Source organism: Corvus moneduloides, chromosome 1 (assembly GCF_009650955.1).
Source record: "Corvus moneduloides isolate bCorMon1 chromosome 1, bCorMon1.pri, whole genome shotgun sequence".
Classification (NCBI taxonomy): Eukaryota; Metazoa; Chordata; class Aves; order Passeriformes; family Corvidae; genus Corvus; species Corvus moneduloides.
Genome location: NC_045476.1, coordinates 125,423,319 through 125,439,903, shown reverse-complemented (window position 1 = coordinate 125,439,903; position 16,585 = coordinate 125,423,319). Strand labels below are relative to the sequence as shown.

The 16,585-nt window shown below is 40.5% G+C and overlaps 1 protein-coding gene across 2 annotated transcripts in view; it reads left to right on the top strand.

Moving 5' to 3' along the window:
* Positions 1–7,121: 7,121 nt before the first annotated feature.
* CA8 (carbonic anhydrase 8) overlaps positions 7,122–16,585 on the top strand; it is a 48,492-nt gene continuing 39,028 nt past the window's right edge. The window contains exons 1-3 of one of the 2 annotated variants that reach the window (XM_032126212.1): positions 7,122–7,300; positions 7,595–7,786; positions 11,484–11,608. In XM_032126212.1, the coding sequence (XP_031982103.1) occupies positions 7,222–7,300; positions 7,595–7,786; positions 11,484–11,608 (396 nt within the window). In that variant the 5' untranslated portion in view covers positions 7,122–7,221. The remainder of the gene's footprint in view (positions 7,301–7,594; positions 7,787–11,483; positions 11,609–16,585) is intronic. The other variant, XM_032126203.1, reaches the window with a different exon arrangement.

Below are 16,585 nucleotides of genomic sequence, written 5' to 3'. Positions count from 1 at the left end.
ACCTAAATAATGTTATCATTATGTAAATATTAAAGAAAGAGAGAGAGAAATGAGATAATTTAAGTAATTACTCTCTGGTTTGACAAAAGTAGCAGGAAAACTACAAAAAATATGAGACTACAGTCATAAAAACTTGATGTAGAGGACTAATGCTAGTGACAATAGTTTTACTAGAAGTGTGTCTTGTTAAAGAAACTTATAATGAGATTACAGATTTGTTGAGGCATATGATTTACTAGTGTAAAAGATACTGATTAAAAAGGAACATTAGGGCTCATTCAAATGAATGGCATTTTAGGTCAACAAAACGTAAAATGATAATGCAATCTGTGTCCACATCCTGTAGACTGGCTCCTGGATACCCTGACTCAGAAAGTGGATTTACTATTTATACTAAATTGCAGCAAACAAGAGATCCAATATTTGATTCAACAGCAAAAAAAGACTAATGTGAATCCTAAATGTGCAGATAAAAAAAGAAATAAATGAGTACATAGAGGTGAAACAAGCTACAGAGTGTCCATATTTTTAATGTGGAAAATGGGAAAATGTGCAGAAAAAAGCTAAACCCAAGATATCCTGATCTTAACCCTCTAGTAAGTGTTAATGAGCTCCTTTTGTTTAGGCCTCACAGAGGTGACCACATTAGACCGCAGGTGAGCACATTAGAGAGAAAACACAAAGCAATAAAGGTTCTCCTGTCAAGGCAAACAAGCATAACATGAGCTAGAGGCTGAAAGTTAGAGCCAGAAAAATTCAAATTAGAATTGAATACCCATTAGTTAACACTGAAAGAGATTAACTACTGGAACGAGCTCTCAAAATAATGAATTCTTCATGTCTTGACGTCTTCAAGTCAGGCATTTCTGAAAAATGTGCTGTGGCTAAACACAAGTTATTATTTATTGATAGCCAAATAATTAATACATGAGCAATTGCATGAAACGTAATAGCTTGTGATATAGGAAGCCAGATTGCACTCTGAATGTACGATTTCATAGCTTTTCCAGAACAGGGCACATGAGCACTTTGCCAGCTATGGATGTTGGCACATTGATAAGTGAAACTTAGTAGAATGAATGATGAACTGACACTCCTTTCACCATCATTTTACAGGCTCAAATATGTTGTTATCCCCTTGCCACTTCATGCTGATCAGTGCTTCCTCTTTCTCACAAGCTTCCCAGATGAAAAGTCAACCCCTGTAAGCCAACACCTGCTTGTGCTCTTCTAGTGAAAAAATGATCAGGCTCATTATTTAACTCATTCTCTCCTTTTATTTAAACTCTAGAAGGTATTATATCTTTCCCTGATTCAGTACTTCCCTTTGAAACATTTAATTTGCAAGTGGTGGATTTAACGTCTTTCAGTTCCACTGACAAAGAGCCACTCCTTTTCGATAGCCATTATATGAAATTCATAATCCTTCAAGACTCTCATCTAATGTTAAAGATCTGAAATGATTACAGCTAGGTAAATACATATTTATCATCTCCTTATTGCAGATTTTCACCCTCAGCTTCCCATCTTCTTCCTTTAATTTGCATCTGGGTGTATCTTTAGTTTTGCTTCCTTCCTAAAGGAATAAAGAACTATTTACATAGGAGTTTTGCCATGTCAGGGCCCTTGATAATCATTTGCATTCTGTGTTTCAGAGACATCCTATTTCATCCTTTAACACTCTTTTCCTTTTGGCCTGGTAACAGAAAAAAAATCTCACTTCCCTTCTAGTCTTCTATTGTCTTCAGGAATTCACTTTACTTTTGTGCTTACTTTACTTCATCAGCAATTCCTGCTGTGTCCACCACTTTTTGTAATTTTTACACATTTTTTTTGCCAGGGCTAGATCCTTTTAGGGGAAGGAAAAGCTTCAGGAGACTACATAGATTACTCTCTAAATTTTTTAGTGTGCCCTTAAATGCGTTGTACTTTATAATTTCTTCAGTTCCCTTTTGATGGTAGTATTTTCAGTTCTCAAAAATGACTTCCTATTCCTTATGTTTTCTTTAAAGAACTTGAAACTATCCTGCTGTAGTTTTAGTGTCCTCTAGCTGTATGTCTAAATTCTCATGGGCAGCCATAATAGTCCTGTTTTACCCATTTGAACACAGGGGGACTACACAACAATTATGCCCATAGGTTTGTAGCTTGTTCCCATTTTCCCCTGATCTCTTGTGCATGTAAGAGGTTTATAACTATACTGTAGAAGAACTTCTGTACACACTTGCAGATCAATATGTTGATCCTTAAATTCCCCACCCAAACCATGCATATTGTAAAGTGAAACATGTGAAGTGTGCACAGGGCCAATCATCTATCCTATTACCTGGCAAAACCAGGAAGCACAAATTTACTCTTACAGACCATAAAAACACACAAGGCCATGGAAACCACCCTTTGGTGTAGATGTAAGGGGAAATTGGGATTCAGCTGACATATTTTTGCAGTATTTGCAGTATATCATTTGCCAATGTCAATCTGACTTGCAAACATACAGTGGCCTTCACTGTGAATAGTTTCTTTTTGCTATGAATGCCCCCTTTCTGGAAACGATCTCCCTTTACCTTTTCATCTTGGACTGTTTGAACTACCCAAACAAACTTTTCCTTTTTGTAACACATTACTACAGATGAAGAAAATAAAAATAGGCAAATATTATTATTATTCCAAGAATACTGGAATATTGTTCCTTTTGATGAACCAGTTCCTTTTAAAATGTGCAGAGATGTTTTCAATATTACAAATAAGCTTGTGCTTTAATGTTCAAATGCAGAAACTCTGTGCTCACACTTCTAAACTTGGAAAAGAATCAAACTTATTTGAGAGCGTAACCTGGCAAGAAATAAAGACAGAAACAAGACCACGTGGGAGATGTTTGCTGGTCAACCTCATAGTCAACACAGGAAGCAAAATAGGAAGCCCTATTCAGTGGAAAAACTAGATGCTCCAGGTCCCTTCAGCTGCCTGTCGTGCTGTACAGACATTGCCTTTTCTTTCAGGACACCTTGGCAAGAACTGAGATCTGGCTTGCAGAAGCATAAATAGACTCTAAATTACCCCAAATGGAATGCTCTAATATTCCATTGAACAATTCCCTCCCTATCAAAATATTAAATCCTGCATGCCCTCAACTACTCTAGGCTGGCAGCAGTGTAATAAAGAAAAATGTGGATAATAAGGAAATATGATCCTCTCAGAGTCTGAATTTCTCACCCCTCACACAGAGGAAATAACTGTCAGTTCTGTGTCTGCAAAGAATCATGCAGGTGGGAATGTATAGTCTAAAATAATTAATATGTAATTCTGCCTTTTTTTCCCCTATAGATTTCTCAGTAGCCTGTACAGTTGTCTGCATTGGGCTCTCTTCAGAGTGGTGAAAGCAGTAAGTAAAGTTGTGGACATGTAACCTCTTAAAAAAATATTGCTAGTCATTAATAACAATTTACACATACAAATTTTACAGTGTTTGGATGGAGAATTTTGGTTCAGGCCCAGTTTTCCCAGTATACACTTTTTAAGGTGTTTGGGGAAGATATATTATCTTCTGAAAAAAAAAAAAAATCATGAAGAACAAATAAGTCTATCTAGATATAGAAAACAGAAGAATAGTTGCTTGGAATCTCATCAGGATTAAGTATTTTACTAACCATGTTTCAAAATGCCATTTCTCGTTTGACAAAAGGAATGTCAGAGACTACACTGCTTCTGAACTACTGTTGTGTGAGTTCAAAGAGGAACTGTTAAGCCCCAGATCTGTGCCTGAGCTTTTTATTCCTGGTACTATCAAAGGGTGTGATCATTAATCCCAGTTAAACAAGAAGTCAGCATGTTCCACAGAATCAAAGGCTGAACTGGGATTCAGGGGAGAGGTGTCCTTCTCCTGCTTCTGTTGATGAGGTGTTATATCACTTATGAAGGTCATGCTGGCTGAGCTTCTCCTACTTTTAGCCCAACAATTTGATATTAGCTTGGGGGCCATAACTATACCTATCTATAGCTTTTTCAGTGTGTTGAGCCAATGTAGCAAACATCATGAGCAATACATTTTTACAGAATAGAGCACTTATATGTATTATAGTTATACATTTAACACCTTTTCATAGTAAATTCAACTATTGGGAGCTTCTACACAAACTTACATAATTTTACATTTGCCTACATCATTAAAGGAGATCAAATCCCACTGATCTTGAACAAATCTTAGATCATACTACTATCTCCATGTGATTGTTTCAACCCTTTTACTTGAAGCTGAGTCCATAAATGAGTGAGTTGGCTTGTGCAGAGATTGGTAAGGTCAATATCTGCATTTGTGATTGGAGTTTAATGTGAGGGCTCAGTCCCATGCTCCATTTCCTGGTGGAGAAGCAAACTCCTACGTTACTTACACACTTCACCATCAAAGAAGTCCCCGGAATCTTCAGTGGAATGTAATCTGTTGATTAGATCATGCAATGCCTGACAGATGCTAAGGAAGAAATAGGATATTTGCACAAAAACTACTCAGCAGACATATGGGAATAAAGAAATGTCAGCTATTCAGTAATGCTTTACCTGCTATGCCTAATTTTCCTGATGGATATGGAAAGAATCAAAAGGTTAAAAGGAAGGGCAACAAATATATGGCAAAGCCATGAGAAGTATTAATTGCAAGACAAGAACTCACAGGTCTGATAAAGTCGCCCCTCGTAAGCGTGAAATTCTAGAACAGACATCCCACAGGAAGGTTACTGCAGGAAAGGACTTAATAGAGAGCATGAATGAATGAAATACTGTATTTCAAGAACTGAGGGAATGAACCCAGCCTCCTAGGGCTGCTTGGTTTGTTTCCAAAATATAAGACTCCTTTTGAAGAAGAAAATTAATTTCCAGTCAGATGGACCAGAATTGGTGATGATTTAGGGTAATGTATGGTTTTTCCCCCATGTGGTTGAACAATGATTCAAATGAATCTACATTAATAGAAGCAGCAGGTGTGTCTTTTAGAAGTGAGTAGATGATAAAACATAACAACTTAATAAAGCCAGTTGGCTATGGGAGATGGGTGTGCATATACAACAAGATACCTCATGTGACTAAAATGCCCATTAAAAATATCTGAGTTTTCTGTTTGTACTAATGTCAGGTGCTCAATATATGAAAAATGTCTGTTAGAGATTTTTTTCTTCAATAAACTGCACCATGTTTTAATTTGGGTAGTATGATACTGCAGAAGGAAACCTGTGTTTCTTCTCTGCTCTTGAAAAAACCCAACCCAGTAAAGCCTTACTTCTTTTGCCCTATTTTCTTTTCACCTTGCATGCAGCTCATGAACCAATACTCTCTTGCTTCATTAATGAAGTTTCATGTCAGTCCTTCTTTTTTCATCTCACATTCACACTGATGATAACTTCTGCTCCCCTGCCAGTGCTGCACAGGAAACACAGGTACTGCTACTGAGCTGGGGATCACTGAAGCACAATGAGCTCCACACCTAGATCAAACCTTGTGGATCAACAGCACAGGATCAAGATGTTATCCTCTTGGGATGCCAGAATTCAGGGAGGTCTGGTCACTGTCTTAAAGTGGACTAGGATGGTAAGCAAAGGGCACTTCTTACCATTATAGCAATGCTATTTGACTGCTTCTGTTACCTTTTCTGATTGCTGTCAGGGATTGCAGACTGTCAGTACTACATTCCCATTTCCCTTCCTGTCACTGATGCAAGTTTTTGGGCCATTGCCTAGAAGAGATCTCTGTAACAGAGGTCCCTTCTGTCCTTTTTTCCCTTGACAGAATGAATATTCTCTAGTTCCATACACGGCTGTTTTCAAAGGAGAATGAAGAGTCCTTTCATAACCTTGCACTGAGGCATCTTCATGTTAGGGAGAGAATTTCCTCAAACCCTCCATTTTGTATAATTTGCAGTAGGAATTGATGCCACACTTCTTCCTTTAGGACGGAAGGGACAGAACTGGGCTCCCTTCCTTATTCAGTGGCTTCCTTATCCTCACTGAGGGTCTCCGTTCCTCTATAGAAGGGGCACAGTGCTCTGTGGTGAGGAGTAAACAGATTCACAGAATGTCTGATGATGGAAGGGACTTCTGGAGATCCTCTTGTCCAAATCATCTGCTCAAGCAGGGCTGCCCAGAACAAGGACCATTCAGATGAATACCCTCATGGATGGAGACTCCACAGCCTCCTGGGGCAACCTGTGCAGGGCTTAGTCGTTCTCACAGTGAAACATGTTTCCTGATGTTCAAAAGGAACCTCCCATGTTTCAATTTCTGCCCCTCACCACTGGTCTTGTTACTGGGCCCCACTGAAAAGAGCCTGGCTCCACCCTCTTTGCATCTTCCCTTCGGGTATTTGTACACATCTGTGAGATCCCATTGAGCCTGCTCTTCTCTAAGCTGAACAGTCCCAGCTCTCTCAGCCTTTCCTCATAGGAGAGATGGTCCAGCACCTTAACCATGGTCGTGACCATTTGTTGGACTCTCTCCAGTACGTCCATGTCTCTCTTGTACTGAAGGAACCCAGATCTGAACCCAGCACCCCAGGTGTGCCCACACCAGAGCTGAGCAGAAGGGCACGATCACGTCCCTCGACTTGTTGGCATTGCTTTGCCTAATGCAGCCCAAGGTATCGTTCACCTTCTTTGCGGCAAGGGCACACTGCTGGCTCATGTCTGACCTGATGCCCCACCACGACCCACAATGGGTGCCACCCACCCAATGCCCAAATGCATTTCCAGACAGGTAGTCCCCCTCCTGTCCCGGCGCCTGGGTTGTTCCTCCCCAGTGGCCGGGCTCTGCCCTTCCCCTTGTTGAAGTTGCTCTCCCTGGGTGTCCCCGGGTGCACAGAGCGCCTGTGCCCAGCTGGAGGGGCAGCAGGAGCTGTGGAGACACACACCCACCGGGGCTAGGGAGGCAGCCTGCGGAGGACGCCGAGGAAGCCGCAGGGAGGATCAGGGAGCAGCGTCCCGCCGGGAACGCCCGCTGCCACCTCACCTCTCGCTCGCCGCGCCGCATCGCGCCGCGCCGCTGGGACAGCGACGGGCTCCCGGTGTCACCCGGCGGCCGCCCCCGGCCCTGCCCCTGCCCCGGCGCTCGCCGACACCCGCGGGCGGGAGCGGAGGGCGGGGGGAGGTCCAGGCGCGGAGCCGAGCGCCGCCAGCCCGGCTCGCCCCGCACACGCTCGCGCACCGCACACCCCGCCCGGCCGCTCCCGGGGCGCCCGCCCATGGCTGACAGGAGCCTGATCGAGGGCGCCGAGCCCCTGCCGCGCCGGGAGGAGGCTCCGGAGTGGGGCTACGAGGAAGGTGAGGAGCGGGCGGCGTCTCCGCCGGGGAGAAACTTTGTCCGCGGCCCGGGGAGGGGGAGGCGGTGCGGGGATTTCAGCGGCGGAGCGCAGCGGGGTTCGCTCCCCGGCCGTCCCGCAGCGGGCGCAGGTCCGTCCCCGCCGGCGGGAGGGCAGCGCGGGGCGGCGGCCGCGGAGCCGCCGGGTCCGGCGGGGCAGCCCCTTCCCTCCCGGGGGCAGCGGCCGGACGGGGTCTGTCTGACCCGCAGCGCGTGCTGCCGGGTGCCTCCGTAACCACTTTTCCCTTGTGCTTCAGGAGTGGAGTGGGGGCTGATTTTCCCCGATGCTAACGGGGAGTACCAGTCGCCCATTAACTTGAACTCGAGAGAAGCTAAATATGACCCCTCGCTCCTGGAAGTGCGTTTGTCACCGAACTACGTGGTGTGTCGTGACTGTGAAGTGATCAACGACGGGCATTCGATTCAGATTGCCCTGAAGTCAAAATCAGGTATGCCGAAACATGGCCTTGGTTTTCCCGGCTAAAGCTTGTGTTGCCTGAAGACTCACTGTACTTATGTCCTGGAGTGTAGGAAAAGCAGCTTTTCCCAGCAGTGAGCAGTTGTGCCCATTCAGCATGGACTATGCCCGGTGAGAGTGTTGCTGTTGACTTTGGTAGGAAGAGGAGCAAGTGTTGCAATGGGAGTTGCAGATTTTGATGCCAGACTGGATGGTCAGTCAGATTGCTTTGAAGCATGTCCAGAATTTCCTCTTGTGATGGTGGTATCCAATTCACTGGCATTAGCAGCTGTCTGCATTCAGAAGCAGTACAGACTATTGCTAAGACAGTGGAGTGTCAAACTGTTCTGTACAGCTGACAAGATTTGTTCATGGTTCAAAGACCATGTAAGTTAAAAGTGCTTTTTCCCATTAATTTGAGTGGGTTCTGAATACTAAGTACGGAATTGGACAGCTTAAGATAAATACACCAGTTAAACATGCTCACAATATTGATGAGGACCAAGTAGAAGGCAGTCCTCATTTCTTAAACAATGACATTTTTGGTGTCCCTCATCAAATATGATTTAGAAGCAAATAATAAACAATTCCAACATAAGTGAAATTGCAATATCTTACTCAGACCTTTCATCTGGGTAAAATATCCTATATGAAGGAGACAAGAAAGTAGGGAGAAAAAAGTCCATTTTGCTTTCCAGCACTGCAGTAGTTCTTACCATGTGTTTGGAAGAACCTCCATGTTATTTCAACCAGTCTTAGCTAGTAACAGCCCTTTGGGGGCATTTAAACAGCTGAACATTGTCAAACCATGAGACATTCCAACTTTTGTTTCCTTCTGAGAACTCAGTAATACTGGGAACTACAGCTGTGCTAAGTGAGGGAGTCAGTTCAGTTTTACACAGTTTTTTAGAAAGGAAGGGTTTGTTATTTTAATAACGATGCTTTCCTTTATAATTTCCTTTTGATGATAATTTCCCTGTATTTTTCAACACAGAACATTTATTTCCACGTAATTTCGCAGATTTGCAATAAAAGCGAGATGTTGTACTTCCAGCCAGTTTTACTGCCTTCTTCAGAATCAGAGCTCTTTCCCAAGGGATAAGGTTCTCCCTGCAGGATCAGAAATTCTTGAATTCTCCTGTGGAGGAAGTGAGAGTGACCACAAATGACCTCATCACTTGCATGCCAAAATGCAACTCCTTCCATCCTACCTTTCCCAAGGGCAGTTTGAAACTTAGTAGCGATAATTAATGAGATGGGACCGACGCACCTAAATGCCTTTGCAAAACCATTAAGAGAATTAGAAAAAATGAAAGACTTCTTTTTATGCTTGAATGCAGTGTGATGCCAGACAGATGAGTCTTAAATGATAAGAAAATGTGAAATAGAGAAAGTTTATGACTGAAGTATGGAATGATGATTTAGGAAATCTTGGTTTAGTTTCACCTTTTCCTTAGATTTCATGTTATGTAATTTCCCATTCTCTATTTGTAAACTGGGAATAATTTGAGAGGGAAAAGACAACATTTCTTAAACCTACCAAGAGGAGAAAAGAGTTAATAAGCTGTGTTTGAACCTGGCCTAGTATTCTGGCCATTTTTTATGTATTGCAAAAACTCCTGCAGTTTCTTTTCCTCACAGGGGATCTCTGATGACAAATCCATTTAGCCACATTATTTTGATGGGAACTATTGAGCACTGAATGCTTTTGAAACGCTGTCCAATTAATGTACAAGAGATCCTCATCTACTGTAATTTTAACAGTCAAAGAAAAAGTTCTTTATGGAAAAAAGTAAACTGATTAAAATACACATTAAAAATAAATTTGTCATTACTGTGATTGATTTTATCCTTTAATTTGAGACACACAGTCCATATGGAATTCCCAAATCCTTCTCACTATTTAATTGCAAACATTTTCACAGCTGCTTTCATTTTGATGATGGAATATGTGTTGTGCATTAGGTGGAAGAACCATGACCAGCTATGAAATAGTTTTATCATGGGATCAAGTATCCTGACTGAAGCCTTGGAAATAAACTCTTTGAAGTTCTTGGAGATCCAGAACTACATCATATAGAGAACATTTGTTTTCGTTACAGTTTTTCTCAGAGCAATATTTTAAAACAGAGAAAATGCTCAATTTTCCTAATTGAGATGATGATGATGATGATTTATATTATCCTAATTGAGCCCTAACTGAGTACCACGATTCTTTTCATTTGTCCAGATTTCTTAAATACTTCAATGGGTTGTTTCCCTGAGTGTTCACCAGATTTGTAGATTTCCCCTCTAGGAGATATAAGTATAGATAGAATACAGATAAGGTTAAGATGCAAATCTGAATCTATAACTACATTTAGGACATTTCATTTTAGAAACTCTAATGGCTGTTAGATTAGTTATGAAGAATTATTAAAAGGATTAATTGGAATATTTGACTTTTTATTCCCTCCAACATAATTGTTTATGAAAACCATAATTGATCTGTTTTCTTTCAGTTTTTTTATAGTTCCATACCTTTGGTTTTATGTTTGTACAGTTGTAATATGGTTCAATTGCTAACTTATGTTTTAGTATTACACTACGTCTTGTGCTCCAAACTCAGGCTGTATAGTTTGTGTGTCAAAATAGCTATATATTATGGAACCAAATCCCTAAGGCTCTATTTCATGCAGTTAAATAATCCTTATCAATTATCAGAGATTGTAAAAGATTAATTCCAAGTCTATGAAATGTAAGTGGAATTTAATGGATTCTGGGGAAGACTGTGAATGCCCTTAAATAAAACTCAGCCCTGCCTAGAAGCCCGTATTCAATGATTTTAGTGGGAAGTTACCTCCAGCTTGTGGTGTAATATTTGATCTAAAGCAGATTCAGAAATCCCTGGGCAAAATGTTCCCGTTGATTAATTCCATAGCAGATTGGGCCTCACAACTGCTTGCTTTTACTACTTATGGTGGAAGTCTTTATTAATGCAACAGTACTGAGCTGCTATATAAAATTTTTTGTGCATGTGTTGCGATTGTGGACAGATGCTTTTAAGAAATTCCAGATGTTTAAAAAACTGGAGTAAGGAAAGGCCTTGGCTGCCTAGAAGCTGTTTTTAAGTAAATGAGGCATGTTTTTTTGCTCCAGTGAATAGGTTTGATTATATTTCGGTATGGAGGAATTCTGTATCTCAGACGCCTGACAGGTGGTATATGACTGAACACCTTTACCTAGCAAAATATTTGCAATCAAAAGTTTTCTATCTATTTCTGTGACCCATAGTAAATATAGGTGATGGAGAGTAAGCATTTGGACAGCCTAGAGGTAACTTCCCAGTTCAATTCAGAACCCCTGCCATCTGTTTAGAGTACACGGTTAATGTCTTGATAAGACCAATAAACATTCCCTCTTCTGACTGGTAAAAGCATAATTTTTTTATTTGGTGTTCTGCCTCATAAAACAAAGAGTTCAGTATGACAGCAGTTTTACTGTTTTTCATAACTGCCTCAGTTCATGTTCTGTACCTGCAAGGTTCTTCAGAAGTAGTGATGACAAGTCTGTCAACTTAACTCTTCTCCTCTCTGGTACCACTAATAATGTAGAAGACTGCCACAATCTCTTTGTTGTATTTGGAGAATATATTCAGTGGCTTGTCTGCTTTGAAAGACAAGTTCTTTACCGCTTATCTTCTTTCCCAGTGTTAATAGGGGGGCCATTACCCCGGGGACATGAGTTTGAACTACATGATGTTCGATTTCATTGGGGGAGAGAAAACCAGCGTGGTTCTGAACACACGGTTAATTTTAAGGCCTTTCCCATGGAGGTAAGAGTGCACTGCACTGTATAACACCCATGAAATGCAAAAGATTTTACTTCATAGCCTGAATTCTTGGTAACCCCAAAGCAATTTCCTTTTATCTCAGCATGCTTTCTGTTTCAACTGCAAAGCTATCTTCCTGAGGTGTGCTTTAATGCAGGTAAATTAGGATATGCATCTGGAATAGAATGCCTCCAGCACTCATCACATTGTATGATTAATTGGTCGTAAAGTTAACTTGCAGAATTATTAACTTCTTATTAGTGTTCTAACAAGATCTGCCATTTCAACACTTCCTATGTCACCTTGACTAATAGCTGTAGATGGGGAGAACTAGCCACTGGAAATATTTCCAAGGTGAGTAATAACAATTTAGGTCAATTTGGAGTAAGTGTAGAGCAATTTGTTCATGAAACAGCTTTACACACTTGAAAATTGAAGATTATGTGATAGTCCTGTGTATGTTCTGCAAGATCTCGAAGAAGCACAAGATTTTGAAATAAAAGCAAAGTGATAACAGAGCCTTAAAAATTTCAGCTGCTCATGGGGTTCGTGTTATAGGCGACACAGTATGCTTGGTCCTATTTCTCCTGCCCTCCAGCAGTGGTTTGTCATATTACTTCGCTTCCCACTGTCCCATTGCTTACACCTGTCAAGGAATGGCTTGGACTATCCCTTAGATCCTGGGCTGTAAGACTAGTTTTAGCAGATACCAACCCTGATGTTTGATGATTTCAGCTTTGCATCTTTTATTTCATTTGTTGTGCACTATTTGTTTTAAAGAAAGTCAAGATTTTTCAGAGTTCTTTAAGTTATTTTTGCCTTATTTATCTATCATAATCCCTCATGAATCTGAAACTGTTTCTTTTTTTCCCTGTGCTCAGTGCTAGGAAATTTATTATTGTAGTGTTCATGAGTGCCTGACTACTGGAATACAACTGTCTTATGGAAAAGAATATAAAGGTATTAAAGAACATTAAAGCAACTACTGCAGAACTAAGTGTAAAAATCTTGTGGCCTTACATCATCAATCTAATTCTTAGGGATGTTCAAATAGTTTCTTTCAGAGTTATGGGTCAAATTCTGGTCTCTGTTATTCGCTGTTTTGTGCTGGTCCATCACAACTCCCCGTATATTTACTCATAGGGGCTTTTCAGGTTGAATTGAGTCAGATCATGGAATCATTTAGATTGGAAAAGACTTTTAAGGTCAAAAAGTCCAACCGGAAACCTAATACTGCCACAGTCCTCCCCTAAACCATCTCCCTAAGTGCCACATCTATGTGTAGATCCCCTCTGCATGTTGATTCTAGGCAGGTCCTCGAAATGCAGAATTGCTTGAATGGGTAAGACTCATCAACCGAAGGGAAGACAAGGGAATGACTTCTGCATCCTGGTTACCTGGCATAATATATACATTATGATTTATATGGGCAGTAAGACCTTCAGGATAGAGCAGTGTTCCCCTGAGGCTGGAAGTAGCCAGTTCATTATGAAACAGCTCTGCTTAGTGCTTTTCTTCGAGGCTGATCCAGCATGTGGTGGTTGGGAAATATTGAGATGAACTATGCTGAGCACTGTACTTGGGAGTCTATCAGGGTTTCCTGTCTCTTTGTTTATTAAGGGTCACTTGAAACAGTCTTGGTGCTATTTGGGAACAGTCTATTGATAATCTGCAGAAAACCTAGAATTATCTACTCCAGATCAGTCCAGAGAAAAATATGCTTGACCCAGAGATAGAAAACAACAAACTTAATAAGTCATGAAGGGATTTCATCCTTCACCTACTTTAAAAGCAGTACAACAGCTGCACAAACAGAAGTCTGGCACAGTTGAAGAACATCACCTGGAGGTGAGCAAGCCAGTGTTTTTCTGTTTCCTGCATCTAAGCAGCTTTCAACTAAACTCTAATTTCCAAGAAATAATTACTGATGCAAAAATTCTCTAGCAGAAAAAACCTGATTCATAATGCACTTTAAGTACAGTGTGAATGTTTCATTTTGTAAACAGAAAAATTCTTATGGTAGAAAATGGCCAGTTCATCACCTTTTTCCCCAAGCTGCAAGCAAGTGGAGAGCACTTTGTTTGACAGATAAACTGCATTTCCTTCTGCTGCATGCACAAAGAGCTGTTATATTAATTCCTTCTCAAATTGTGCAGATCAAATATTATACTTGAGCAATAATAAAATGGGTGCTTGTAGCCACTGTGAATGTTTATGTAGTACACCTGAGACTCCAGAATGGAAACTTTACTGTTTCCATTCCAGGCATAGTCTTTTTTTTTTTTTTTTTTTTGTACAATGGCTTTGATCAATGGACCAGGAAATCTTATTCTCTTAGCTTTTGACATTGGCATTTGTTGGAAATATTCTGAGTGTATATTTGCCTTGATTTTCACTGGGTTTCACAGATTCACAGAATATCCTCATTTGGAAGGGACGCACATCACTCAATGAAGGGATTATCAAGTCCAGCTCTTAAATAAATGACCCATATGAGGATTGATCCCACAATCTTGGTGTTATAAGTACCATGCTCTAATCAGCTGAGCTAAGTTTGTTGGTTACTGAACCCAAACAGCAATTGATGCCTATTTTGGCTACATCCAAGCAATCTGGTGTAGTTTAGGCTTTTGTACAAAATAAGCTGGCATTTGTTTGTGAATCAGTGCATGCCTAGAAATATGTTGAGCACCAAGTGCATATGTCTGGGTCTTTTTCAAGTGTAACAAATCTAGTAGGACATTTTCCTAAGGGACTAGAAATTATTTCCATGGCAAATGATAAGGGTTCTCCTCTCTTTATGAGAGGAAAACAAGGGAATAAGCAGTTATATGAAAATGGAAGTGCTCGGTTTAAGTAGGTACATTAACAACACAACAGCTTGGCCTAGATTATACACTCTGCTATGCAAAACCTGAGCAGTCCTACAGAAATCAGCTTTTAGTTTGAAGAGATCTGAGATGACTATCTAAGACTAATTATTGACTGGAGCAGCAGTCTGGGTTTTTTAGGGCTGAGGACCCTACAGCTTTATTTTATTACACTGGACAAAATAGTTGTGTAACGGCTTCAGATTATCAGTGTAATGACCTTTGTAAAAGATGACTTTGAAAAAGAGTGTAATTTTTCAAAGTTTGGAAGACCAATCTTCAATTACTTCCTTACTCTCTTCATCTTTGGGACCATAGCTTCTTTTATAGACGTTAGGCAATATCCTGTATTAGTTGGGTAATATCCCATGTTTCTAAGTGCAAAAATCCATTACTTCTTACTACACAGCTGGGGCCTTTGCATGTAGTTAGGATATATAGGTTGATGGGGAATTTGGTTAGACTACAAAGCTTGTGTAACCTCCGGAATAGCTTCTTGAACTAATACATATTGTTGAAAAATGTTGTTCATGTGGCTTGGAGGCTGAGTTGTTTTTTAATTTTTATATGAGGTTCAGCAAAGATGTGCTTTCCACCTTCCTTGACTGAAGACACCAGAATGTAGACAGTGATATGCCAGTGTTTTCATTTTCACTGAAAATTCTGTGTTTGCAGTAAGTCTGGAAAGCAGGACAAAACAATAAATAGTTGTCAAAAGTAAGTACTGCAACACCTGTTTTTAAACCAAGGAAAAGCAGAGTGCTGTATGTACCGATACTCCTCTCTCTTTCCCATGGAAACAAGAGCATGAAGGCTGTTCTTGCCCTTTGGCCAGAAATTGGAAGGAAACATTTGTGTGACTTTCTCCAGAAATCCTTCTCACCGAGTACTTCTACTGCATGTAAAGCAGTGCTACTTTGCCTTTTGGCCAAAGTAACGTTGACCACGACATATGCTAAATGTTTAGTAATGGTCTTAACATTGAGAGACTGTTTCTTGCCAGCAAATGGAACAGGGTACCAAATATCTCTGCTTTACAGTACAAATTTCCACAGAGCAGTGACATCCACATTTGCACATGTGACTTACCTGAAGCTGATTTAGGTGTAGGATAGAGAGGAAACCATTTGGCATCTTTATTCTTCTCCTTGATGCCAAGGGTATGGATTGGAGAAGAAGGAAAAGCAAATGAAGAAGTAATGAAACTGACTCTTTCCCTTACCTCTTTCCCTTATATAACAGGGAGATAGAGGAGGGCAGGAATTGCAAATTTCTGCTATTTATTTCTATTGTTGACAAACTGAAATGGGAGCAAAAATGAGTTCCCATTGTATCTGATCTCTGTATAAACACAGCATATTATAGTGCTGGGCTGAATGAAAAGTCAAAAAAGAAATGAAAGCCAGCAGGAGAAAGTAAAACACATGATAACATCAATACTGGTTTATGGAAAAAAAAAATGTTTTCACTACTTCTGAAATGAAGGGAAACAGGGAGAAATATGCCTTAAAGTTGCCTCTTCCTCTTAGTTACTCAAGTGGTCATGTGACCAAAGGCACAAACTGACCACAATGGCACATTATTTTCCAGGCCGCTGCTCTGAAATAAAACTGTATCAGGGAAAATAAAAAGGTTCCTTTCACCACTTGCAATATAACAAGGAGGATAATTCTCTGTAATCCATCCTCTTTAAAATGTAGGATTACATTAGCTGTGAACCATGTGAAAGCTCTCAGTAGAAGTGGGCTGGCAGAAAATAATTTAAAAAATGTTTCCAAGATGTCCAGGAAGATTAAAAACTATTATTGTCCGTCCTACATTTTTTGAGTAGAACAGAAGAAAATCTAGTTGCTGGAAGGACCAGAATCAGTTCTGGACAGGAATAAAAGCTGTTCCTTTCTGTTGCATAACGAAGAGGAGACTAATTAATTCAGTAGACTCTTTCAGAGCAACTGAAATACCTGCTGCAATGAAGGTAACATTATGCAAAACACATATGCTACCCTCGATTTGATTTAAACCATGAAGTGTTCCTTTCTTAACGAGCAATGGTGCCTAAAGTACTCATCTAACAGAGTTAAAGCTTTAGGGCTTCCGGTTAGGCTGTTAA